Source organism: Eulemur rufifrons, chromosome 8, assembly GCF_041146395.1.
Source record: "Eulemur rufifrons isolate Redbay chromosome 8, OSU_ERuf_1, whole genome shotgun sequence".
Taxonomy (NCBI): domain Eukaryota; kingdom Metazoa; phylum Chordata; class Mammalia; order Primates; family Lemuridae; genus Eulemur; species Eulemur rufifrons.
The window spans coordinates 51,183,068-51,209,120 of NC_090990.1; the positions used below are offsets into that span (position 1 = coordinate 51,183,068).

Here is a 26,053-nt window from a genome sequence, read left to right on the forward strand (position 1 = left end):
GAACTCCTGGCTTCAAGTGATCCTCCAACCTTGGTCTCCCAAAGTGCTGGGATTATAGGCATGAGCCACCATGCTCAGCCAAATTCTGCCTTTATACTGTTTGAGTTAATGAGCAGTTAATGAGAAACAAACAGCAAAATATTAAAAATAGTAATGTAATAATATCCTTTAAAATGTTCAACACTTTATAGCATTTGCTACCAAAATTATTTACCTTATTGAGGATAAGTCATTCTTTTAGATTATTGAATAATTCAGAAAAAAGTTAGTTATACTTGGAAAAAGCATCATATAGTAATGAAGTTCCAACATCAATGTGTAGAAAAAGCTATTTGAAATCTATTAAAGCCTTTTATTGCATGAATTGCTAATCCCATGATTATCTGAATTGCCAATATATGATTAATTTCACATTCATTAATAGTACATTTGTCTTATTTTATATTCAGTTAAATAACAAGGTTATTTATTATGTTATTTGACTTCCAATAGCAAATTTCCAGAGTCAGTCTATGACATTCTTGGTCCCAAATCAGATTTTACTGTAGAAATGCTGATGACTGACCAACAAATTGAGATAATAGAAAGTCATGAACTAGTTCCTCTTGTTGACAATTATTTCCTAATTTTGTCCTATTATTTACCAAAAATATTGATTGTTCTTGAATAGACCACTGCTGATTTGTAACTCCAATTTCTATGCCTTGCTTTCTGATACCATCTGTTAGAACATTACTATTTGGATAATAATTTCTTCTATGATCTTGGAACTTGGTTATTTGCTTCTTATTACCCAAACATTACTGTATAAGTGATATTTTTTGAGGCATTTAATTTTCACTTGGCAAATTTAACAAATCATCCAATGGAGTTACATTATTTAGTTCATGCATATTTTTAAAAGGTTTTGGGTAATACTTGACAGGTGAGGCACTAAATTTGTATGTATTCCTTGGTTTTACTGCAGAAAACATTCTTTCAAATTTTTCATTTTTAGTGCTCATTTCTTGAACAGCAGTTTTATCAAGGTAATCCACAATTTTTTTTGTTAGGCTGGAAAAATTCTGCGAGAAATTATAGAATGTATTGCAAGATCTGTTTTCTAATGATCGCTTATTGGTTTTCTTCCTTAGTGTATCATCTACAATTCTTCGGCCCACTTCAAAAGATATGGTTTGGACACCCTTTCTCTTTGCTGTAGGCATAGTTTTTCTGGGTTTGGAAGGAGTAACAGATTGATCACCAATTAAAGATTTGAGGATTTCACAATTTCTTTCTAGAGCAACATTTGTTCTTTCACGTGGGTAAATGTTTTCATTTCCCAAAAGATGGGGAGTAAACCTATTTCTTGTCAAAAGTAACATTTGTACATATTTTGTGTCATGAAAAATTATGGGATTTGTGTCACTCTGTTCCTGTGGATTAAAGAAAAAAGTACTTAGTCATAAGAATATTGAGGCAAGAAAGCTGCTTATATTTTTAAACATGAAAATAAAATTGTAAATATTTTTTAAATGATTACATAGAAGTATTTAATATGAACAATAGTGGTATTCAAATACACAAAAATGATGGACTCGTATGTGACATACTTCTTTCGCTTCTTAATACTCTATAGAGGTGTTTGGGATAAATCTGAACTTTTGCCCTTCTTAAATCCTTTTTTAAGAAAAGTAGAATATGAAAGCATAAGTACATTTCTTAAATGTTTGAGGTATTGTCATTGGGAAATAAGGTGGTTGGTAGGATGGAACATTGTTCTGGCATATCTTAGGTTTCTACGTTCTAAAAATTAAAAAGCATACCAAAAAATGAATGAGTCAAAGATGATAAGGGACTGATTACAGCCAAAATTACAAAGTCTGGATATTCTAGTAAATGATTCAAAAAATTTAAAATTATCTCCACAGATGCTATACTTATTATTGTACCCCAACCCTTAGCACAACACCTGGCACATCAAAGTGCTCAATATATATTTGGAATAAAATAGCCAAAGTAATAGATTAACTTAAAAATAGACCATTTTTTTAAATCACAGTAATAGCAAAATCTGTGTATGAGCTACTCTTTAAACTTTTTTCCACATCTCCATTATTAGGGAAAAAAGATTAGCTCCAAAGAAACTAGTCAAATATGCATATTATTAGTATTTAGTTTGAAAATATTCAGTCAATAATTACTTTTCATTAAAAATATAATTAGTGAAATTGGACATTGGGTCATTGTACATTAGTGTACTTAGTGTGAAATGTACATTGATACCCATGATTACTGAAAAGATGACAACTAATCTATTTTGCAATCCACTAGTGATGCAAATATTGCCTATTTAGCCATAGTAATGAAAGTTTGTCATATTTTTGGTCTGTCCAACATCTTAAGGAATTTTCCACCTTACAAGTCTATATACTCTTAAGTAGAGGCAGAAACTATCTTTGTTGGCTTCTCTAATTAAGGTATAAGTGTCTGATCTAGGCTCTGTCAATCAAATACACCTATGAAACTCTTCAGTTCAAAAACAGCAAGCACTGTGAAAAATCACTGTGAAAACTATTCTGGTGGGAGTGGTGGGAGCTATGTCTAGCTTTGAAAGGCAGCAGTGGCAAAGGTCTTACAAAGAGTTTTCCCTGCCCAGCATCAGAGTTGTAAACTGTTAGGTATGACAATAGCATGGGCCCCAGGGGAGCAGTCTGGGGCTGTTACCGGGTGATTACTAACTAGATAGCTTTCAAGCCAGACTGTCTCTCTAGCTTTCCTAGAGACTCTGTGAGCTACCAAATAGCCTTTAATAAATGTGCTTTCCGGTTGAAATAGCTAAAATAGATTATTGGAAAAATGAACACATGGTCCAGTCATTTTAAAAAATACCTGTTCTATTTTACATCCCTTTTATAATCAAGCAAATTTGATAAACCCTTCTTCATAAAGAAAAACACAACATTGTCAGCTGGTGCAAAGGAATCACCAGTTTGGGGGGAATGGTTCTAAAAAAGAGCATTAAGAACTTAAGGGTTGTTATCATGTTGGAATGTGAAACCAAGAGGTAAGAAGGATTTATCAAAGATTCTGTAACTAGAATATACGGGTGATTCCCATAAGTAGTATTACCATGCATAGTTACTGAACAATAGTAGATATTCTTATTACCATCTGAGAAGTTACTGTCTTTGCTGGACTAATGTTGATTATCTTGGCATTTGGATTTTTCAGCTCATCCTCAAAGCACAAAGGGAGCAAGCTTTTCTTTCTTACTGAACAATACTCATTTAATTGATAATTTCTGATAGATTCATCTTCTTTTGCATTAAAATCATTCATCTGTGGAGATTTTCCTCTGAAAATAAACACAAGTTCAGGGAGATGTTTATAGGGCTGATTTCAGCTTGTTAGTTCTTGTCTGCCTCTCCTTATCCCTAGAAGTCACTGCCAACATCTGCACCAACCTCTCTCCCATAGACTTTCAGACTGACAAGAACATCTCTTCTTGCCTTTTCTGGAGAAAACAGCAAAAGCAGAGGTGGAAGCAAAATAGTTATATGTGTGCCTCTTTGGATTGGAGTGGGGGATGATATCATGTAGGTTGAGGAGAAAACCAAAGAATAGAGAGATATTTCCTACATCCTTTGCTGAAATTCTGGAAGAAGCTTCACAGGGCAGCTTCATGCCATCAAAGGGCGGCCCCAGCTTTGTTAAGAGAATAGAATAGTGTGGTCAGGCAGAGAGAGGATGTAAGTTTTATTCCAGGTCTCCCTTGGCTCACATGGGACAAAGACATTGAGTTTAGGTTTGCCACGGGGCTTGCTGTTGCAAGGCTGTGATAACCTGTAGCAAAGGTTTGGCATAAGCAAGGTCTGGACAGCCTCAGCTAAGGACAGGTGCAGGACATGACAGAGACTCAGAGGATTCTACCACACCAATGACAATTGAGAGTGGACCCTATCCAAGTTCAGGGAGAATAGACCATGAGTTCATGTACCACAGATGTAAATAGCCACAGAACATCTAAAAATAGGACCTGTGATCACCAATCCTGGCAGCAGTATAGACACTGTCTTGGAAAGAAACAGAACAACTGATTTAAGCCTAAAGAGGCTGTTCATTATTGCTCCAAAGTTTAAAACACACTGGACTAATGATTTTTTTTCATTACACAGAGAATGAGGGGTCCATGAGAAAAATTAGAACTTTATCCAAAGAAAAAAAGAAGCTACTTTTTTCACATTCATGTAGTAATGTAATTAAATTTGTGTGTCTACTACAAAAACATAATTGTATTCTCTCCATTCATTTTTTCATGTCTTTCTCTCCAAGGTCTGGATGTGATGCCTAGTAGCTGAGCAGTCTCGGACTATTCACTGGATTGTACTATGGACTAAATGTTAATAATAAGGCAGAATCCCAGAGCCAGCACAAGCGCCCTGCAGAGCCTGGTGGAGCAGCTCAAGCTGGAGGCCTCCATGGCGCGGATCAAGGACTCCTTGTTTGGAGGAGCCTTCCAGACGTTGCTGGGTGAACACGGGCTCAAACCAGGGAAAGTCAGGTCTCTCGGGCAGCTGCAGAGCTTCAGCAGTGCTGCATGCGGGACGCCTGCAAGGAGGCCCTGCTGCTTGGCGGTCCAGCTGGACGCAACCCCTTCGGCTTTACTCTGAAGAATTTAGGGAAGACGTTCTCTGTGGAATGCCTTCAAGTACAAAGTGATGAATGATTGCCTCCAAGCCTCAAGAAAGCACTTGTCCCTATCCAAATAGATATTTCAGTCCTTTCCTGTGGCCTGGACCTATAACCAAAATTCTACAGAAATTGATGAGTTTCTACTAAAATAAAGAAACTGAAACTGAGTGAAGGAGTACAGTTTTAAATAATAACGGCCTGGTTCTTTTGGTGAAGTGCTTCATCCTTAAGACAAAAAAAAAAAAAAAAAACACAAAACCCTTACCACCAAATATATCAAAATGCATATCTTTCATAAATGAATTACTGGTGTTTCTGTGTCTGGAATAACATGTATGTTTTTTTTATTTCCTTTTAGGAAGGAAACATTTTTGTTTGTTAAAAAAATTAAATATTTGTAATTGTTTTTCCTGACAAAGATTTTTATACCATAACTAAAGTTGTTCTTTTCTCACAAATTTACAATTTCTAAATGAAGACAAGAAAGTAAAAATTAGGGGAGAAGAATAGGCTTTATTAATCAAATGATGTCTTGATTTTTCTAAATGAGATATTGTTTTATTTTTAACACTACACATGGGAGCTGTTTCTTAGCAAACTTGTTTGGAAAGATAAATGTTATGTTGTGTACATGAAGCAGAATCAGTCTTTGCATCCTTATGTTCCTCTGCTTTGTAGTTGTACTTTAAAAAAATACTGTATTATTTCATGTGTTTAAGAACATTTAAAATGTGACCTACAGAACCTTGTAAATGGTTAAAAACAACATAATGTGAAAATATTACAACCTCAAAGAATTCATAATGTCACAAGTGTTTTACTTTGATGATGTGCCTTTCATTTAATTGGAACACTTTTGGAAGGATACATTATTTGTGTTTGTAACAATCTTTGAAGAGCTTGGAAATAAAATTTCTAATTCATTCATCAAAAAAAATAAGGCAGAATAAATTCATTCTAATCTATTATAAAACAAAAGGCAGAAAGCATGCTACTAGAAATAATGAACAGAATAAAATATTTAACATTTTAAAATAAATTACCTTTTATTTATGTAGTCTTCTAAATGGCCAACAGAATCCAATGATTTCCTAGTCTTCTTTTCAATTTGAGCTGAAATTACAAAAGATTTTCATAAAAGACATATATTGTGGCCATTTAGAAAATACCTTTTGTAAACTATTTTATAATTTCAAATTACATATGGAAAGCACCTGGTATGGTGCCTGATCTATAGTAGCTACTCAGTAAACACTTCTTGAATGAACAAGATAGAATTGAAAAAGAATGAGATCAAGCTTCTAATATTTGGCAAGACAGATCAAACATAAAAGTGATCTTAGAGATTATTTTGTGGAAGAAAAGCATTCCTAAATTTCCAAATCTCTCTAACACATGAAGTCATTATTAACCAGTAGGAAGCCTCAAATAGTTCAACACTGTTGGTATAAAGGGAGGTCAGTTAGTGGATATCAAACAAATCTTGCCACCTGGCATGAAGGAAGTGTCCAAGATTGAATCCTTCCAAATATGCCTGGTGGCCACTCCAGAATTTTTCAACTTTCCTAAGTGTTCTCATGCACATACGCTATTAACAACAATTTCAGCTTTTTCCTGTCCTCAACTAATTTATATTCTAGTGCCAGGCTTCCTAACCTTTTTCACATCATGGCAAACACTCCACTTAATATTACTTGTACAGTACACTGGCATAAATTCTTAAGTCTATTAATACTTGTGGTGGGCCACCATAAGGCCAACTGAGCAGTTTTGAAGGCCAAGGAATTAATATTTCAGCACACCTATAACCCCCTCCAAGCACAATAGGCTACCCAGTATACTGGTTGGGAAGCTCTATTCTAGAGGAAGGAAACAGTCAATAAACAAGTAAACCAACCAACAAATACAAATATAAAATAACTTCAAATACTTATAAGTATTATGGAAGAATAAAAACTCCTTATTTCACCTAGGATAGCAATAGAAGTCCTCTCCCAAGAGGGGATATTTGAGTTGAAATCTGAGTAAAGAGAAGGAGGCAGCCAGGTAAAGAGCTGGGGGCACAGCCCACCAGGCAGAGGAAACAGGAGGTGTGGAGGTCTTGCTGTGATACCAGGTTGGCATGCTGAGAGGCCAGTGATGCTGGGGTGTAGGGAATGGGGGCGGGGAGTAAGATGACATGAGACAGGTAGCAGGGCCAAGTCGTAAGCCATGGTGAAGAGTTAAGATGTTATTCTGGTTACAATAGTGATCTTTTGGAGGGTTTTCAACAGACGTAGTTTGATTTATGCTTTAGAAACATCACTCTGCTCAAAGATGGATAATCTGTGGGGTAAGGGCTAACATGAGTGGCAATGGAGTAATTAGAAGGCTGTTGCTATGGTCTAGATAAGACATGCTAGTGGAGCGAGACTTTGTCTTAAAAAAAACAACAACCAGAAAACAGATCATAAAATTCTAAAACTACCAGACAGTTTTTCTACAAAGGATTGGCAATTAGACCAAGAACAAAATTCTAATCTATAATTGATTCCAGAAGATAATAAAGCTGTACCTTTAAAGTGCTGAAAGAAAATAATTTATAACCTAAAAATTTACATCAACTAAACTATTATTCAATAGTAATAGCAAAATAAAGGCAATTCAGAAGAATTAACAACTAACGGGTCACCCCTGTAAGAATTACTGAAGGATATCCTTCAGGAAAAATGTAAGTGAACACTGATGAGCGGATACTTTGATAAATTATGTTATATATTTAATTAGCATTGATATTAGAAACTAATCTTATTTTGTATTTTAAATGAAATATTATTAATATTCGCTGCATTTGTATAGGTCTTTCTTAGTTATTTTAATCTATTATATTTTTGGTGTTTTACACTTTTATAGTGTTAGTCTTTATTTTTCTTTTAAACTTTGCTTTATTGAGGTATAAATTACGTACAATAAAATACACACATTTTAAATGTACAGTTTGATAAATTTTGACAAATACACTAATGTAAGTAAAATCAAGATAGAGAGTATTTTCATTATTCTAACATGGTTTTTGAATACACCTTTTCAGTCCGTTCATTCCATTTGTTCTGTTATCTCCTTCAAACACACTGGCTATCTCAGTGTTGGATATCTGTTTTCTTCTCTCAATTTACCGTCTTGTCTAATCTGGTCCCATTTTTGTCCTCTTACACTGCATTCTGTGTGATTTTCCTAAACCTGCACTTCAGATCTATAATTTGGTTTACTCAAATGTTTATTCTACTCTTTTCTGCTTTTAATATCATTTTAAGTTCTATGTTAGCATTACCTGTTTCTTTAAAAATATTGTTTAGCTCTGGTAGCATCATTTTATCCTTGAAGATTATCTTTTACATTTTCAGACCTTATTTCATAGAATTCTTATTTTTTTTTAATTTCTTCAGCATATAGAACAATTATTGTCCAAATTTTCTCCTGTTTCCTAGGGTACAAATCCTGTCAAAATGGGACCATTAGCTAACTTTTAAATTATTTCCTTTCTTTGCTACAGAATTTTTGCGTAGGTCCCATGTTTTGTTCTTGATTTTCTTTCTGCTCAACTTTGAATCAGGTCTTTTAAATCTGGGCTTATATTTGTCCAAAAATAACAGGGGTAAATTTTCTTTGGATACTTTCCCTGTTTACCTGGGCACTATTAAATTCCCCCGTTAGAAATTAATAGGTAAATCCCGATGTTGTTCCTTTATGTTACAAGTTAGGCATTCAGTTGCCTAAGTAGGCTGTAAGGAAGCTGGAGCCCTGAGAAATTATGGAAAATTTGTTTCTGTGCACTGTGTGTTCTGTGAAACCTTTTCATGACTCTAAGGTGATGGTGGGACAGGGGACAGGGGGGACTCTGTCTATTTACGTGTGAGGTGTTACTTGGCTTTCCTTTTTTTCCTACCTCTTTCTTGAGGTAAGCAAGTCAGTCTGGGGAGGAATTTAGTCAAAGAAAGGCCTCATGGCTCACATGCTGTTTGATAAGTTCATGTTTTGTCTTTCCACCATTATCTTTATAGCTATCATTCACACTTCCAAACATGGCTCCTACGAAATTGTATTTTGTCTTTTCAATTGTCAACCCTCCCTTCAAGACCTTTCTCCTCCAATTTAGGAGGTTTTTACCCTAACTCTGAGTACATGTAAAGCAATACGAGGAAGCCAGAAAAAGAAGTGACTAGTTACGGCCATTACATTTTTCTCAAAATACTGCTAACACAGACATGGAAAGCTGTTGACTTGCAATGAGGAAAGGAATCCCAAGGAGAGGATTTCCCATCATTCTGTGACCCATCACTTATAATAAACTGCTTTTCTTTAAGTTGAATGTGTGTGTGTGCGTGCGTGTGTGCAGTGGGATGGGTGGTTAATAGGGGGTTTTCAGAATAGCTTCTAATTCTGTTGCCTCTTTCAATGTTGCTCCTTTCTCCTAGGAAGTGGAACTGTGCATTGATTTCTGGAATATTCTTTCAAACTGTTTCATATTGTAATACATGGCAGATTTTCTTTGGGTCTGGAATAAAATGTCCTACTTTCAATTTAATAATTTTTTCTTCTCCACTTTTCTTCTTTTTTTATTCATTTTGACCAGGATAAACTTGTATTTATGTTGGCAACTTTCCCAGAAATCTTAATTTGGGACTTTGTTAAAAGAAGTATAAAATGCTTCTGTAGAGAGGCTTAAGAAATTTTATAAAGAGCGATTGCTTTGTTGAAAGAGTAGAACATCCGGCCACTGCTCTCAGGGAACACTTCAGAGAAGATGTGACATCTGAGTGGAAGCTTAAAGGACAGTGTGCCCTGAATTAACCAGCTGTGCAACTGCCTTATTGATGGACTTCTTGTTATTTGAGGGAATAAGAATCTTTACTGTTTAAGTTAGAGGCTGTTGGATTTTCTTTTAATTGCTTTTAAAAGTCTTCTAACTATTAAAGATGAACAGGAATCTAGCAGGTGGATAAGTATGTTTTGAGTATAGAAAATAGAATAAATCAACTCACACAGTAGTTGAAACAGCCTGTTAAATATGACTAGAATCAGTGTGGTATGCAAAGTTTAAAGAGTCAGAATAGAAGGCCGGAAAGACCTTATATGTCATACTAAGGAATCATTTATGTAATGGTCTTCAGATGTTATTAAGTCATGAAATACTATGAAATATCAGTATGACCAAAGACTGATATTCCTTGGTCGAAGATTTTTTAATGCTTATATCTTAGATTTAGATGTAGTTAGCTTTCAGTTATTTCAATATGAACATATAATTTGTATACCTGTTAATAAAGTAGAGTCTCTTTCCTTTTCATAAGCATTAGATTGAATGTTAACTATAGGAGAAAAGACTGTAGAACTCCGCAATTTTCCACATGCTTGTTTCTGCTGTGAATATAGAACCTGCAAGGGCTCTGCATTTTCCTCCTAAACATCAGAAAAGTATAAAACTATCTTAGAAATTTCTTTCTATGTGTATATTAAATAAATAATTTATACTTGATTATTCATATTTGGAATATCTAATTATGATAACTAATAGCTGTCTGGCTCCTTAAATACTTTCAAATATAAAGTTTTATTTAATCCCCAAAAAAGCTCCTATGAAGTGGGCATTATCATTACCACTTTGTGGGTAAGGAAACAAACCTATAGAAGTTAAGAGATTTGCCTATGCTTACACTTTTTACTAACTTTTATTTCCTTTGTCTCTAAGCCTTTCTATTCACATAAAATTTATTTCTCCAAATTCAGGGAAAGTCTAAATTCGAATACTGCAGGGAAAAAAAGCCTTCTGTTTTAACAGAAGCTTTACTCTCTCTAACATTAAATAAATACAGCAGAATAATTCTGAGGAAAAACTGGAAAAAAAATAATACAGCTTTTCCTAGGTTAGCATCTCAGATCAGGTCCATATATTTTTATTAAAATACACATATCTAGCTATCTAAAATATCTGTATGTAAATATAAACTGCATAATTTGTGACTTCATCAATAAGCCAAATAAATAATTGTTTATGATCTATAATTTTTCTTTACACTAGGCACAGAATATATGTAGTTCTGGATAATGTGAAATAAAAATAAGGTGTATGAAAAAAATCTAGGCCATAAAGAGCTCATATTGTTATCAGATAGATATGATTAGTATACACAAACAGTAAGTAATGTAATAGTGCAATATTACTAAGAACCAAATCAATCAATATAATCTATAATGAAGAAGAGTTTAGAAGAAAGGGATATCAATAGACTGGAATAGACAGGAAAGATTTCACAGAGGAGGAAGAATTTAATGCTAAGATTTAAAGATGAGGACATTTCAGGAGAGGTCAACAATACAAACTTAGAGTTTCATAAGACAGTCAGAAAACAGTGTATTTAGATCAGGGAGGCATTTATTATCTATTGGGTATAAAAAATAAGTTTAAATAGGTAAGAAAGACCGTTGTGAGAGGATGTCTTGAAAGACAAACAGAGCAACTTTATCATAGAGAAAGATTTCTAAAATGGCCATGAGAAGTAGAAAATTTGAGCATACCAATAATTCCTAAAAGAAATGTAAAGAAGTTTCAAATAACTATCTTTAAAAGATAGTTTAAAATAGTAAACAGGCCCAAATAGATTTATAGATAAGTTCTTTTAAATTTTCATGCAACAGGCCAGGCATGGTGGCTCACGCCTGTAATCCTAGCACTCTGGGAGGCTGAGGCGGGTGGATTGTTTGAGCTCAGGAGTTCGGGACCATCCTGAGCAAGAGCAAGACCCCATCTCTACTAAAAATAGAAGGAAATTAGCTGGACAACTAAAAATATATAGAAAAAATTAGCCGGGCATGGTGGCACATGCCTGTAGTCCTAGCTACTCGGGAGGCTGAGGCAGAAGGATTGCTTGAGCCCAGGAGTTTGAGGTTGCTGTGAGCTAGGCTGATGCCACGGCACTCTAGCCCAGGCAACAGAGCGAGACACTGTCTCAAACAAACAAACAAATAAATAAATTTTCATGCAACAAGTAATTCTCATGCAACAAGTAATTCTCATGCACTATAATATTAATTAAATTAAAAAGTCAACAGCAACACACACTTTTCAGTTCTTTTTATAAGCTGTCATACATGGTCTTATCATCAAAGTCTGAAAATATAACACACTATGAGAAGCCTACAAACTAACCTCATGTAGGACTACAGGGTTTTTGACAAATTCAAAATAAAATGCTAACCAACACTACACTAATAGAACAGTTCACAATGGCCAAATACAGTTATCAAGAAGTGAAAGGTTCCTAATAGACATATTATTATAATTCATTACCCAATAAGCCAAGAAGGAGAAAAGTAATGTAATTATTTTTAATAGCTACAATATTAAAAATACATTTGATAAATTCAACCACTATTATTGATAAGAACTATAATAAAACTACAGAGATAATATGTTCTTAATATGATGTGATCTACAAATTCAATGCAATCCCTATTAAATATGATGAAGAATATCTTAATACTATTTTAAAAATTATATCTATGTAAAACTAACAGCCAACATCATAGTTAACGGTACTATATTAGTATATGATATGACACGAGTAACACCTATCACCATTATTATTTATAAATATTTAGGGAGTACCAAGTAATGCAATAGTAAAAGACGGTGGAAGTAGTAAAATCTCCAGGGAATTCTTTTTCAGCATGGCTGAGTAATAATCCCTTATCAGACCTACTCTCCCTCAGATAAAAACCACAAACTCTAGACAAAATACACACACACACACACACACACACACACACACATGATCTGAAGGTCCTGGAGAGTGAACAAAGGAAAGGTGACAAAGAAAAAGCATTGAAATTTGGAATAGTTAACTTAGATGGGGTGAAGTTGCTATTTTTATGGCTTTTAGTTTGAAGGCAGGCTGAAGTTGGCACCACACGGGGCATCTAAAACTTTGATAGAAAACCTGTGTTATTTTTGGCCAGAAGAACCAGAGGACAAAGTTTAGAGAAAACAAAGAAGCTGGAAAGTGAGAAAGGAATGCTAAAAAGAAGAGAGTCAAAGATGTTAGCCCATTTTCTATGTATCAGAAATTTCCTGCTTGAGAGACTTCCATGTAAAAGAGACATCCTGCCCATGTCTCTGGCTACCCTCTGAACCATGTGTGTTGAGGACAAACTACAAGCAGCCTGCTAAGGATCAAACAACTGAACTTAAATTTGAGCTGCTTCTGTATTTTGAGTCCAATCAAATTAATTGATTCCTAGAACAATACTTTTTGTAGGACTACAGCAGAGTTCAGAGTCTCCACAATACAACAATAGTAATTTCCAGAATAAATCCAACCTGACACACAAAGAGCCAGGAAAGTGAAACCTAGCCTTAACAAAAAAGAAATTAAAACAAGATCATCCTGAAATGACCCATATATTGCAATTAAGAGATTTTATACCAGCTATTACAACTATACTTGATGAAAGAGCAAAATATGTTCAAAGTGAAGGAAAAATGCAGGAAATCTTATTAGAGGAACAGAAACTATTTTTAAATAGGGAAATTGTAGAATTAAAACATGTACTACCTGAAATGTAAAAATTCACTGGTTGAGCTTAAAACAAAATTGAGATTTCTGAGGAAAGAGTCAGGAACTTAAAAATATTAGTAGATTAATAAAAATTATTTAATATAAAAAATAGAGATCCAGGAACCTGTGGGACAATAACGAAAGGTCTGCATATGTGTAATAAGAATCTCAGAAGGAGAGAAGTAGATGGGGGGAAATATTTGAAGAAATAATGGTCAGACATTTCTTAATTTGGCGGAAGACATAAATTTACAAATTTCAGAAGCTTAGTCAATCCTAAGCAGGGTAAATATAAAGAAAACCATGCCTACACACAGAGTCAAACTGCTGCAAATCAGAGATTAAGATAACATCTTGAAAGCAGCCAGAGAAAAACAAGTTACATACAAGGAAACAACAATTCAAAATACTCCTTACTTCTCATCAGAAACCGTGAAAGCCAGAAGGTATTGGAATATCATTAACAGACTGAAAGAAAAATAAAACTATCAGCCAGAATTTTGTGTCAAACAAAAATTTCCTTCAAAAATATCCTGAGACATTTTTAGGTAAAAGAAAACTAAAAGCATTTGTTGACAGCAGACCTCCACTATAAAATATGCTGAGGAAAGTTCTTCAGGTTTAAGGAAAATGATATCAGAAACTTGGATCTTTAGTAAGGACTGAAGAACATCAGATCTGGCGAATATTTGGTTATTTTTTACCCCCTTACTTTCTTTAAAACATACAGGATTATTGAAAGAAAAAATTATAATATTGTTTTATAAGGTTTATAGTAATATATTAATATATAAAAACTATAGTAAAAAGGATGAAGAGAGTAAATGGACCTATAGAATTTAAAGGTTTTGACATCTTTATGTTTAGTGCAATTTTACTCTAAGTAGACTGTGACAAGTTGATATATTTTAATCTGTACAGGAACCACTAAAAACCCTAAACAAGCACAAAGAGGTATAGCTAAAAGCCAATAGAGAAATTATAATGTAATTTTAACAAATATTCAAATAATTCTAAAAAAAGGAAGGAAAGAAGAAACAGAGTAACAGAAAAAGAGGGACAAACAAAAAGGTAGGAATAAAATGATGGACTTAACTTCACCCATATCCATAATTATATTAAATGTTAATTGACTAAACATTTCAATTAAAAGAAATTCTCCACATAGATAAAAAAGCAAGACTCATTCAGTCTGAAAGGTTGTGAGGAAAGAAAAGAACAAAAAAAGCAAGACTCAGGTATATGTTGTCTATAAGAGATGCACCTTAAATATAAGTTGAAAGTAAACTGACAGAAAAGTATTATACTATGTACATAGGATACATAAGAAGACCAGAGTGGCTCTATTAATATCAGACAAAATAGACTTCAAGAAAAATAGGTATTACTAGAGATAAAGAAAGACATTTCATTATATAAATAACAAAATGATCAAGTCACAAGACATAAAAATCATAAATACATATGCACCTAATAAGAGTCCCAAAATACATGAAGTGAAAATTTATAAACTCAAAGGGAGAAATGCACAATTTTATAATCATAGGTAGATATTTTAACATCTCTCTCTCAACAATTGATAGATAACTAGATTAAAAAAGCCGGTAAAGACACAGACAACTGAATGAAATTAATAACCACCTTGACCTAATTTATACATATACTTACATATTTCTATATCTATAATATAAAGATATACTTTGTATTTATAAATATACTTACATATTTATATACATATAGAATACTGCTATATAACTGCTAAATACACATTCTTTCAAGTATATATAGTGCTTTCTATAAGATAGACCATATCATGAGCCTCGAAACAAGTCTTAATAGATGTTTAGAAGGATTGAAATCCTACAGAATATGTTCTCTGACCATAATGGAATTAAATTAGAAATCAATAACAGTAAGATAACTGGGAAAACTCCCAATATTTCAAAATTTTATAATACACCTCTAAAGAATCCATAACTCAAAGGAGAAATGACAGAGGAAATTAGAAAATTTTTAAAACTAAATGATAGTGAAAATATAACACATCAAACTTAATGGAATTTCAGTTAATAGCACCATGATTTATTCAGTTTTCCAAAGAAGAAACCTGGGGATTATCATTCTAAGCACCATATACAGCCACTTACAAATTCTGTCAAGTCCGACTATTTAATTTCTCCCTAATCAGTGCCCTCCACTACCTTCCCATTGCTACTGTTTTGGTTCAGTACCTCACCATTTCTTACATTGAAGATTCATGGAGAAGATGCGGAAACAGATGCTATACTTGTCTAAGAAATGTTTCAGGAAAAGTCAAACAAGAAATTATTGAGGGAGCAATGAATGTAGATTAGGGGAAGTAGTGGAGGTGTTGGCTTTAAAGGGGAGGAGAACTTCTGAGTCAATACGATGGGCCATGCTGATGGTAGGCACGTCCTAGTGAGATCTCTTTACAATTATGGCAAAGCAATACAAAAAAGAATCAACTTTTAACAGAAAGAGAACAGGGGCTGGGTACAGTGGCTTCTGCTGGTAATCCTAGCACTTTGAGAGGCTGAGGTAGGAGGATTGCTTGAGGTCAGGAATTAGAGGTTGCAGAGTTCTGATGACATCATCTCTGTGCTCTAGCCTGGGTGGGTGACAGAGTGAGAGCCTGTCTCAAAGAGGGAGAGAGAGAGAGAGAGAGAAAGGAAGGAAGGAAGAAAGGAAGGAAGGAAGGATGGGAGGGGGGAGAGGGGAACAAGGAGGTGTGCATGTGTGTTTGTGAGAAAGAAATAGGGAGAGAGAGAGAGAGAGATCAGTGCATAAGAGAGATTTCAACAGATTTCTGAAAGAAAGATAATTGAAGCCAGATCCACTAAAAAAAAACAATATAATGCTATGTTTTTTTATGAAACCTGAAGAAACTCCAGGCTTAGAGGAGGCAGATATTGAAAGTGGGAATGAGAACAACAGTTGTACAGAGAGAGGTAAACTGAAATTCTGTCTATGAAATTTCTGACCGGTTGCCACTTTCCCCATCTCCCAGTTACCCTATCCCACTTGCAAAGTTCCAGGAAATGGCATTTAATTAACCCCAGGCTAAAATCAGGAGTGCTTTTCTCTCAATAAACTTCCTGCTAGTGTGGTTTTTGGCTCCCCAGAGTAAAACTCTCTTCATGTTAGCATCGGGAAAGAAGGCTTGCAGGAAAACTGTCTACTCTGCCCTCTTATCCTAAAGTAAAGTGCGGTGGTTAAGAAGGCTGCCATATACACAGAACAATTAGCTTTTCAACTCTGGAGAGAGACTTATTTATAAAATTCATGGAAGCTTCCTAGAAAAATTAACTATATCTTCATTCTTAAACGCGGACAAATGAAAATTTGCCAGTGTCTTAGTCCATTTGGGCTACTATAACAAAATATCTTAAATTGGGTGACTTTTAAATAACAGAAATTTATTTCTCACAGTTCTGGAGGCTGGAAAGTTGAAGATCAAGTTGCCAGCAGATTTGGTGCCTGGTGAGGGTTGGCTCTCAGCTCCACAAATAGCACCTTGCTGCTGCACACTCAGGGGACAAACACCTCCCTAAAACCTCTTTTATAAGGTCACTAATCCCATTTATGAGGGCTCTTTCCTCATGACCTGATCACCTTCTGAAGTCCTCACCCCTTAATATAGTCATATTGTCAATTAAGTTTCAATATATGAATTTTGGGGGAACACATTCAGACCACAGCAATCAGATATAATAAAAAATCAGCAACTTCAAAGACATGCTAGCGAGCTTCAGCAGCACATATACTAAAATTGGAATGATACAGAGAAGATTAGCATGGCCCCTGGGCAAGGATGACACACAAATTCATGAAATGTTTCATAAAAAAAAAAAAAGATATATGATAAACAAAATGAACACCAATACCAGAGGAAATAGATGATTTAAGAAACAGAGAAGAACTTAAGAAAATGAACTCTAATATCTTCAGAAAGTTTTAAGAACAAATGTGACAGGATTTAGTGGGAGAAAAAAATAACCACCAAGAGTAAGAAAGAAACATTGGAAATCTAAAATATGGTTGCTGAACAAAAAATACAGTGAAAGGACTGGAAGAAAAAGTTGAAGAAATTTCCTATAATAAAGGGCAACATTTCAAAGAGAAAAAAAATAGAGAAAAACAATATAGAGAACCAATCCAAGAAATTTCATATCTGATCATTAGAGAAAAGAGAAAATAGTGGAGAGAAAATTGGCAAAGAAATAATAGAAAGATATTTTTAGGACTAAAGAAAGACATTTGGTCTTAAAGAGGGATCCACTGAGCATTGAACAGAATAAATTGAAGCAAAAAATTACCACATCTAGGCACAGCCTCAAGCCATTTCAGAGCAACGCTGATAAAGAGAAGTTCCTAAAAGTTTCCAGAAAAAAAAGTCACTTAGAAAGACTGAGAACCTTTCACAGCAATGTTACATTACATAGGACAATGGAGCGATGTCTTCAAAGGCTAAAGTCATTTTGAACCTCTATTTTCAGTCAGCCAAATTATCAATGAAGTATATGGGAAAAATAAATAACACTCTCAGATACCAATGTACCATTTCTAGGGAAGTTTTTTTGAGATATATTCTAGGAAAATAAAGATGAAATCCAAAAAGAAATAAGAAGATATGGGATACTAGAATCTGGGGAACTGAGTCAGGAGTGGAATGACCCAGGTGATAATTGCAGGGCAGGTTTGAAAGTAATGGGTCAAATTTAGAACAAGAAGTCACTGGGCATCGTGAACAATTCCTCCAAGAAGATTGGAATGGATCCACTCAATAAGGAGAATGGGTAAAAAAAACCTGATCATATTCACATATGGTAAGAAACTTACATGCTTCTTTTGGGGGGGCTACATATCTTAGTGGTAAAGAGAATGAATCAGAATGCTAGGTTCTTCCTGGTTCTGTTATGTATTATTTAATCTCAGGCAAAGTTGTTTATCTTCTTTGTGCCTCCTTTCTTAGCTATGAAGTAGGGATAATGATACTTACTTCACTGGATTGTTGAGAGTGTAAGTTTTCTTTGAATAGTACTTGACTCGCATAAGCACTATATGTATTTGCTACTGTTATCATCATTCTACACAAGAAAAAAGAAAGGCAACTAGAAACTTAAGGAAAAAAAACATAAACGTGTACGAGACAGTTAAACTCTAAATATGAGAGAAACTGAGATGTGGCATTATTTTTGGGTAACTAATAGAGAATAAGAAAAGAGATTCTATCGTTGTACCCATTTAAGAGAAAGGTAATCCTAGTACTTTGTTCTCTGATGAATGATTATTTACAGTATAATAATATAAATGATGTTAATAGCATTTTGAGTTTTAGATTTAGCCTATAAACAAAACGTAAAGGCTTAATCAGAGTTGCAAAGCTGAATATAATTATTGACCTACAAAATGTAAAAGTAAATATAGTTGACCTAAAAAAGAAGGTGTGGTGGAGAGTTGGAAGAAAGGATAAGACTGCTAAAATCTTCATCTTATATAAAAGGGAATCAGGATTTAGTGATCAAAGATGCTAGAAAAGAAAAGAAAATATAGGTATATTATTTCAGGTTACAAAAGCTAACAATAGAAGAAACAAAAGAAGTAACTATCAAAGATCCAGAAGAGGAAAGAGGGGCAAGAGGTAAGATGTGGAGTAACATAAATGAACTAATTCAGAATCCTTTTATTAATTATTCACTAACTAGTATTTAGAATTGATAGATTAAAACTGGCAATAGAAACTCATTCGTTAGAAATATGGAGTTAATCATAAAAGGAACTGAAACTCAAAAAGGTTAAACATGGTTGCCTTGGAAAAGAGGAAATTAAAAAAGTAAGTATAGGATGGAAGGGCTGTGTGTTCTTATTAGCCTTTCTTTAATTTTTAAGGTCACATGAATATTTTCATTTTTTAATTAAAATGTACATGTTTTTTATAAGATGCTAGTAAATTTATTATGAGGAGTAAAATGATTATGGTATTAGAATGTATATTTCTTGGGAGACTTTTATTGAATGTGAATCTAAATAAGCCATTTAGATGAGAATAAAACTAGTAATCTGGAGACTGAATTCTGTTAATATTTTTTAAAATTATAAAATACAAGAATATGCAACAAAATCGTAACAGTTATTAATTATAAACCTAAGATGTATTTATTCATATTTCTTTCTTTATATTAGCAATAATCTGGATTAACAAATAAATGAATACCTAACAGACTCTCTTAAGTGGCTTTCCCTTGCTGATTCTCTGGGTTAATTTAACTCTCTCGTTCCCTGGATAAAACCTACTGAATGATGTCCAACACACCTGCAATGCCCAAGAATAGTCAATTACTTTTCAGCATGCCCATGAACCTCTGCTCAAGTGATTATCAGGAGTCAATAGTGTTGGTTCTAAACCTGTTTATGGTAGTTGCTATTGTAATTATATAATTTGATTAACTATAGCATGCTCAAAACAGTGGTCTTGGCTACACATTAAAAGATTAACAAATGGATATAAATTTTTATATTATAAAGTAAAATGTTTGTTATGCATATATAGTTTTTTATGATGCTCTGTCTTAACTGATTTTATGATAACTGGTAGTCCTTATCATGTTCAATAAATAATTTCTACTGTACTGAAATATCTCCAGCAAAGAATATATTATCTTCTCTACTGTCTCCATACATAAAGTTTTACATACTAACAGAGATGAAATTACTTTAAAAGTCATCATTTTAACTAGCAAATCGAATCCAAGTACTTATCAAAAAAATAATCCACCACCACCAAGTGGGCTTCATCCCAGAGATGCAGGGGTGGTTCAACATACGTAAATCTATAAATGTAATTCACCACATAAATAGAAGCAAAACCAAAAACCATATGATACTCTCATTAGATGCAGAAAAAGCATTTGACAAAATTCAACACTCTTTTATGATAAAAACGCTTAACAAAATAGGCGTAGATGGAACCTACCTAAAAATGATACGAGCCATATATGACAAACCCACAGCCAACATCATTCTGAATGGGGAAAAATTGAAAGCACTCCCACTTAGAACTGGAACCAGACAGGGCTGCCCACTGTCCCCATTACTTTTCAACATAGTATTGGAAGTCCTTGCGAGAGCTATCAGGCAAGACAGCACAATCAAGGGAGTCCAAATAGGGAAGGAAGAGATCAAACTCTCACTTTTTGCTGATGATATGATGCTATATCTGGAAAACCCCCAGGATTCAACCATGAGACTCCTGGAATTGATTAACGAATATAGCAAAGTCTCAGGCTACAAAATTAATATACACAAATCAGAGACATTTATATATGCCAATAACAGTCAATCAGAAAACCAAATTAAAGACTCAATACCCTTCAAAATAGCAACAAAGAAAATAAAATATCTAGGTATATACCTAACTAAAGAGGTAAAGGACCTCTATAAGGAAAACTATGAAACACTGAGAAAAGAAATATCAGAATTTGCAAATAGATGGAAAAATATACCATGCTCGTGGATCAGAAGAATCAACATTGTTAAAATGTCTATACTACCCAAAGTGATCTACAGATTCAATGCAATCCCTATTAAATTACCAACATCATTCTTCACAGATGTAGAGAAAATAATTATACACTTTGTATGGAACCAGAGAAGACCCCGTATAGCAAAAGCAATTTTAAGCAACAACAACAAAATGGGAGGTATTAATTTGCCAGACCTCAAACTATACTACAAGGCCGTGGTTCTTAAAACAGCCTGGTACTGGCACAAGTACAGGGACACAGACCAGTGGAACACAACAGAAAATCCAAATATAGAACCATCCTCATATAGTCACCTAATTTTTGACAAAGCAGGAAAGAATATACTCTGGGGACAAGAATCCCTATTCAGTAAATGGTGCTGGGAGAATTGGTTAGCCACTTGTAGAAGACTGAAACAGGACCCACAGCTTTCACCTCTCACAAAAATCAAATCACGGTGGATAACAGACTTAAACCTTAGGCGTGATACAATCAGAATTCTAGAAGAAAATGTAGGAAAGACTCTTACAGACATTGGCCTAGGTAAAGATTTTATGAAGAAGACCCCCAAGGCAATCACAGCAGCAACAAAAATTAATGAATGGGACATGATTGAATTAAAAAGCTTCTGCACAGCCAAAGAAACAGTCACGAGAATAAACAGACCACCTACAGAATGGGAAAAAATATTTGCATACTACACATCAGATAAAGGACTGATAACAAGAATCTATTTAGAACTCAGGAAAATCAGCAAGAAAAAATCAAACAACCCTATCAAAAAGTGGGCAAATGACATGAATAGAAACTTCTCGAAAGAATATATAAGAATGGCTAACAAACATATGAAAAAATGCTCAACATCCCTAATCATCAGAGAAATGCAAATCAAAACCACAATGAGATATCACTTAACCCCAGTGAGAACGGCCTTTATCAAAAAGTCCCAAAACAACACATGTTGGCGTGGATGTGGAGAGACAGGAACACTCATACACTGCTGGTGGGACTGCAAACTAGTGCAACCCCTGTGGAAAGCATTATGGAGGTATCTTAAACAGATTCAAGTAGACCTGCCATTCGATCCAGCAATCCCATTATTGGACATATACCCAAAGGAAAAAAGGTCATTCTGTAACAAAGACACATGTACCCGAATGTTTATAGCAGCACAATTCACAATAGCAAAGATGTGGAAACAACCCAAATGCCCATCAATACATGATTGGATTAGTAAGCTGTGGTATATGTATACCATGGAATATTACTCAGCTATAAGGAATAATGAAGATACGACATCTCTATGGTTCTCCTGGAGAGAGTTGGAACCCATTATATTAAGTGAAGTATCCCAAGAATGGAAAAACAAGCATCACATGTACTCACCAGAAAATTGGTTTCCCTGAACATCACCTAAATATACATCTAGGAACGACACCAATTGGATGTCAGACTGAGGTGGGAGGTGGGGGAGGGGATGGGTGTATGCCTACCAATGAGTGCATTGGGCACCCTTTGGGGAATGGTAACGCTTGAAGGTGCTGACTCGGGAAGGGGGGGTGGGGAAGGGAGGGATATATACCTACATGATGGGTGCAACGCGCACTATCTGGGGAACAGACACGCCTGGAGCTCTGACTTGGGGAGAAAGGCGGTACATGGGCAACGTATGTAACCTGCAATTCTGTATCCCCCATAACAATAAGATGAAAAAAAAACAAAAACAAATAAAAAATAAATAAATAAATAAAAGTCATCATTTTAAATCTTAAAATTCATTTGAAGTTGGGATTTGTAGAAACATACTTAAATTTTTAGGGCTAATTTGAGTTTCTATTAAATAATTGTCAAGTATACAAATTAAACCTACCTCAGGCGTATCCTTAAGATAAAGAAAAGGTCTACTAGATCTTGATTTTAGATTTTCTTCAACTGGTTCTAAGGAAACAAATCCAAACATAAATAATATTTGCATACTATTAAACTACTTTTAATTAAACCCCATAAACCATTTTCTCCACTGGTAATAAGCTTTTCAGAAATGTAGTTTAATAATCTTGATCACATATGCATGTGTTTCCATTTTTAGAGCTAAATCTAATCTAGAATAATTTGCTTTAAAAGTAAATTTCTATTAACAGAATATAACTTTCAATTATTTGCTATTATATAATAAAGCTGTATCTTCTTGGAAAATAACAGGTTTCTAAACAAGATAGAATCATATGTGTTATTCGGCCGGGCGCGGTGGATCACACCTGTAAACATTCTGGGAGGCCGAGGCGGGAGGATCACTTGAGATCAGGAGTTCGAAACCAGCCTCAGCAGGAGTGAGACCCCCTCTCTACTAAAAATAGAAAAATTAGTCAGGCATCATTATGCGCACCGGTAGTCCCAGCTACTCAGGAGGCTGAGGCAAGAGGATTGCCTGAGCCCAGGAATGTGAGGTTGCTGTGAGCTAGGCTGATGCCATGGCACTCTATCCCCAGTGGAGAAAAATATTCCCCTCAACCTGCATTCTCCCATGCCCGATTATGAGTTTTATTAATCTGAATTATCATCAAATGCAGCAGTCCCCAACCTTTCTGGCACCAGGGACCATTATCATGGAAGACAATTTTTCTACAGACTGAGGGACAGGGAGGATGGTTTGGGGATGATTCAGGAACATTACATTTATTGTGCACTTTATTTCTATTATTATTACATTGTAATATATAACAAAACAATTATACAACTTACCATAGGTTGGGGACCCTTGATCTAATGGAATTTCTTAACGTAAGTATAGTGTAGGCATCAAGCACACAGACTTTGGATTTAGATAGCCTGTGTCCAAATCCCACCTATTTTGTGAGTTATGTAGTTTTGGAAAGTTACTTAACCTCTCTGAGTCTTATTTTCCTTATTTGTTAAAAGGTAATAACAGTGCTTATAGAAATGCTGTGAGGATTAAATGAGATAATACATGTCACAAACTTAAGATGGAGTCTGGTAATCCTTCAATCCACAGTTCTTTGTTGGTCACCTCTCATATGTGAGGCACTGGAATTGTGACTTGCCACATGATGCATATATTTTAGTAATATAGTAATGGAAAATAAACAGGTGAAAAAGCAAAGGAGTGAATAATTGTAAATTGAAATGCATGCTGTGACAGAAATAATTGTGGTGAAGAAGAACCTCAGAGAAGGTATAATTTCAACGGGGTAGTCAGAGGAGGCCTCTTTGAGCAGATGACATGCAACTGAAACTTGCAAATGAGGAGTAAGTTGTGTGAATAAAAGAGTGTCACTGTCTTTAGACACGTGGGAAAGCATCTTTCTCTGAGGCAAACTGGCAGTTGTGCAGAAAAAAGGCTAGTGAAAATGTAGTTTCAATGAATGTCAGGAGTCAGGGGATGAGGTTGAATATGTAGGCAAAGGTCACACACACAGGATCTTTGTAAGGAGTGCAAGTTTCATACTAAGTGCAGCAAGAAGCCACTGAAGACCCTTAATCAGGAGATAATTGTTCTGCTTTTAAAAGATCACTATGACTGTAGGAAAAAAAATTGATTAGAGATTTCTGCTGCCATTATGGAGAGCCATGTAAGTATTATTAGTGCCAGCTGTTCTGCTGAACGCATCTGAAAAGGCTGGATGAAATATTTTTAAAAATCCAAAGAGCATCATAGAGATAAAATATAATGAGGGACTTCTGGTCCTAAATCCAGGAGAAGGTAAGAACTCAGATATGCAAGCCCAGCATGCAAAGCCGCTTTTGCCCTGAGGGTATTTGTGATGTGAAAGTAAGGTCGGGTTTTGGAAGCTTCGTGGGTCGAGGTAGACAAAAATACAAAAATCAAAAGCTGACCGAAGGTCCAAAGGTGGGATATTTGATATGTCTTCCCCTTCTCTCCACCCCCTCCACCAACACACATGCATTTTACCTGGGATGCAGAGGGTTATAACCTTAGGGTAGGAGTAAACCAGAATAGGTAAGCTTGCACGCGGCCTTGAGGCCAGTGCTTCTGCCACCTGGCTGTTCCAGGGAAATTAAAGCCTTGAACGCACGTTAGGGTATGTTTGGACAAGTGCTACCTCCAGATACCCGGCTGAAACAGTAAAAATTCCTCTCTGGAGTAAGGTACCATCATCCTAGTTCGCAAATTGTTCCTATAGATAGTTTTCCAAACAGTGTCCAGCCCACATTCAAAGATAATAAGGAACATAAGAACTATGACATTATAAAAGTAAACCACAGACACAATAGCACGTGTAAACAAATCTTTTGAGAAATTAGATTATGGAGCATAACAGAGAAATGAGGCGATATGGGGCAATGTGGACTCAAGGAGCCTCAGTCACGGAGGCAGTGAGAACGATGCAACTGGAATGACTGTTTGCTAACGCCAGAGACAGAAAAATAAGGTGACACAGAACACTCAAATTCACTGAGAATCTATAATGCTGGTTCCTAGCTCACAGATACATAAATTTCTAATCCTGAAATTAAGTTTCTATTAAGCAAGCTGTTCATACGTGATTTTTACAAAAACAATAACAAGGAAATTCATAGAGTTGAGCTGAAAGGAAACTCAGAGATTTTCTTTCTAGAAAAAAATAACCCTATAAACATAAAAATATGTTTTTATTTTGTGAATTGTATATTCATTAGGATATTTAACATCTCTTCTTTGGAAATTTCTTCTTTGTAGTTCATGCAAATGCTTTCAACAGGCATCAAATTATCAAGAACTTTTAAGACACACTAATAAATCAAAGGAGAAGTAAATATATTACACGAAGCATTACCTATTGCCTTACTTTCTTGCTTTTTTATGTTTCTTTGAACAAAGTGTGCTTTTAAATTTGACTTTTTGATGTCACTCTTTATAGGTTCAGGCTCACATTTGAAAGAGTCATACCTAGAAGAAATAAAAATGAATCTAAATTAAAATAACCAGAAAATTTACAAAACAAATCTAAAAAATAAATGTGGAGAAATGTGGTAAAGTCTCAGTTATATAGATTTGGAAGTTGTATTAATACTACTATAGCACAAGGTGTAAAAGATTGGGACTGCTTGAGCAGGAGCTGAAAATATTAGTGATAATCATTTGAAGTACAGGGGGACAGGAAGTTGTGATAGGATTGAGGGCACTCCGGGAAATTATAATTCACAAGCTAATTAATCCTTTCAGAAAAATATGCTGGAAATTAGTTCAACGAGATATTGGGGACGGAGTTAGGGACAATT

General features: G+C 34.8%; 1 protein-coding gene and 1 non-coding gene across 2 annotated transcripts in view; one reads left to right on the forward strand and one right to left on the reverse strand.

Annotated features, from left to right (window-relative positions):
- Window positions 1-830: 830 nt before the first annotated feature.
- C8H1orf141 (chromosome 8 C1orf141 homolog) overlaps window positions 831-26,053 on the reverse strand; it is a 32,097-nt gene continuing 6,874 nt past the window's right edge. Inside the window, exons 3-6 of the mRNA XM_069479184.1 lie at window positions 25,609-25,721; window positions 5,718-5,787; window positions 3,151-3,337; window positions 831-1,415 (exon numbers count right to left, since the gene is read on the reverse strand). Coding sequence (XP_069335285.1) covers window positions 831-1,415; window positions 3,151-3,337; window positions 5,718-5,787; window positions 25,609-25,721 — 955 coding nt within the window. The remainder of the gene's footprint in view (window positions 1,416-3,150; window positions 3,338-5,717; window positions 5,788-25,608; window positions 25,722-26,053) is intronic.
- LOC138391051 (U6 spliceosomal RNA) lies at window positions 17,033-17,135 on the forward strand. The gene has a single exon (XR_011234692.1). It is a non-coding gene; the product is annotated as a U6 spliceosomal RNA (small nuclear RNA).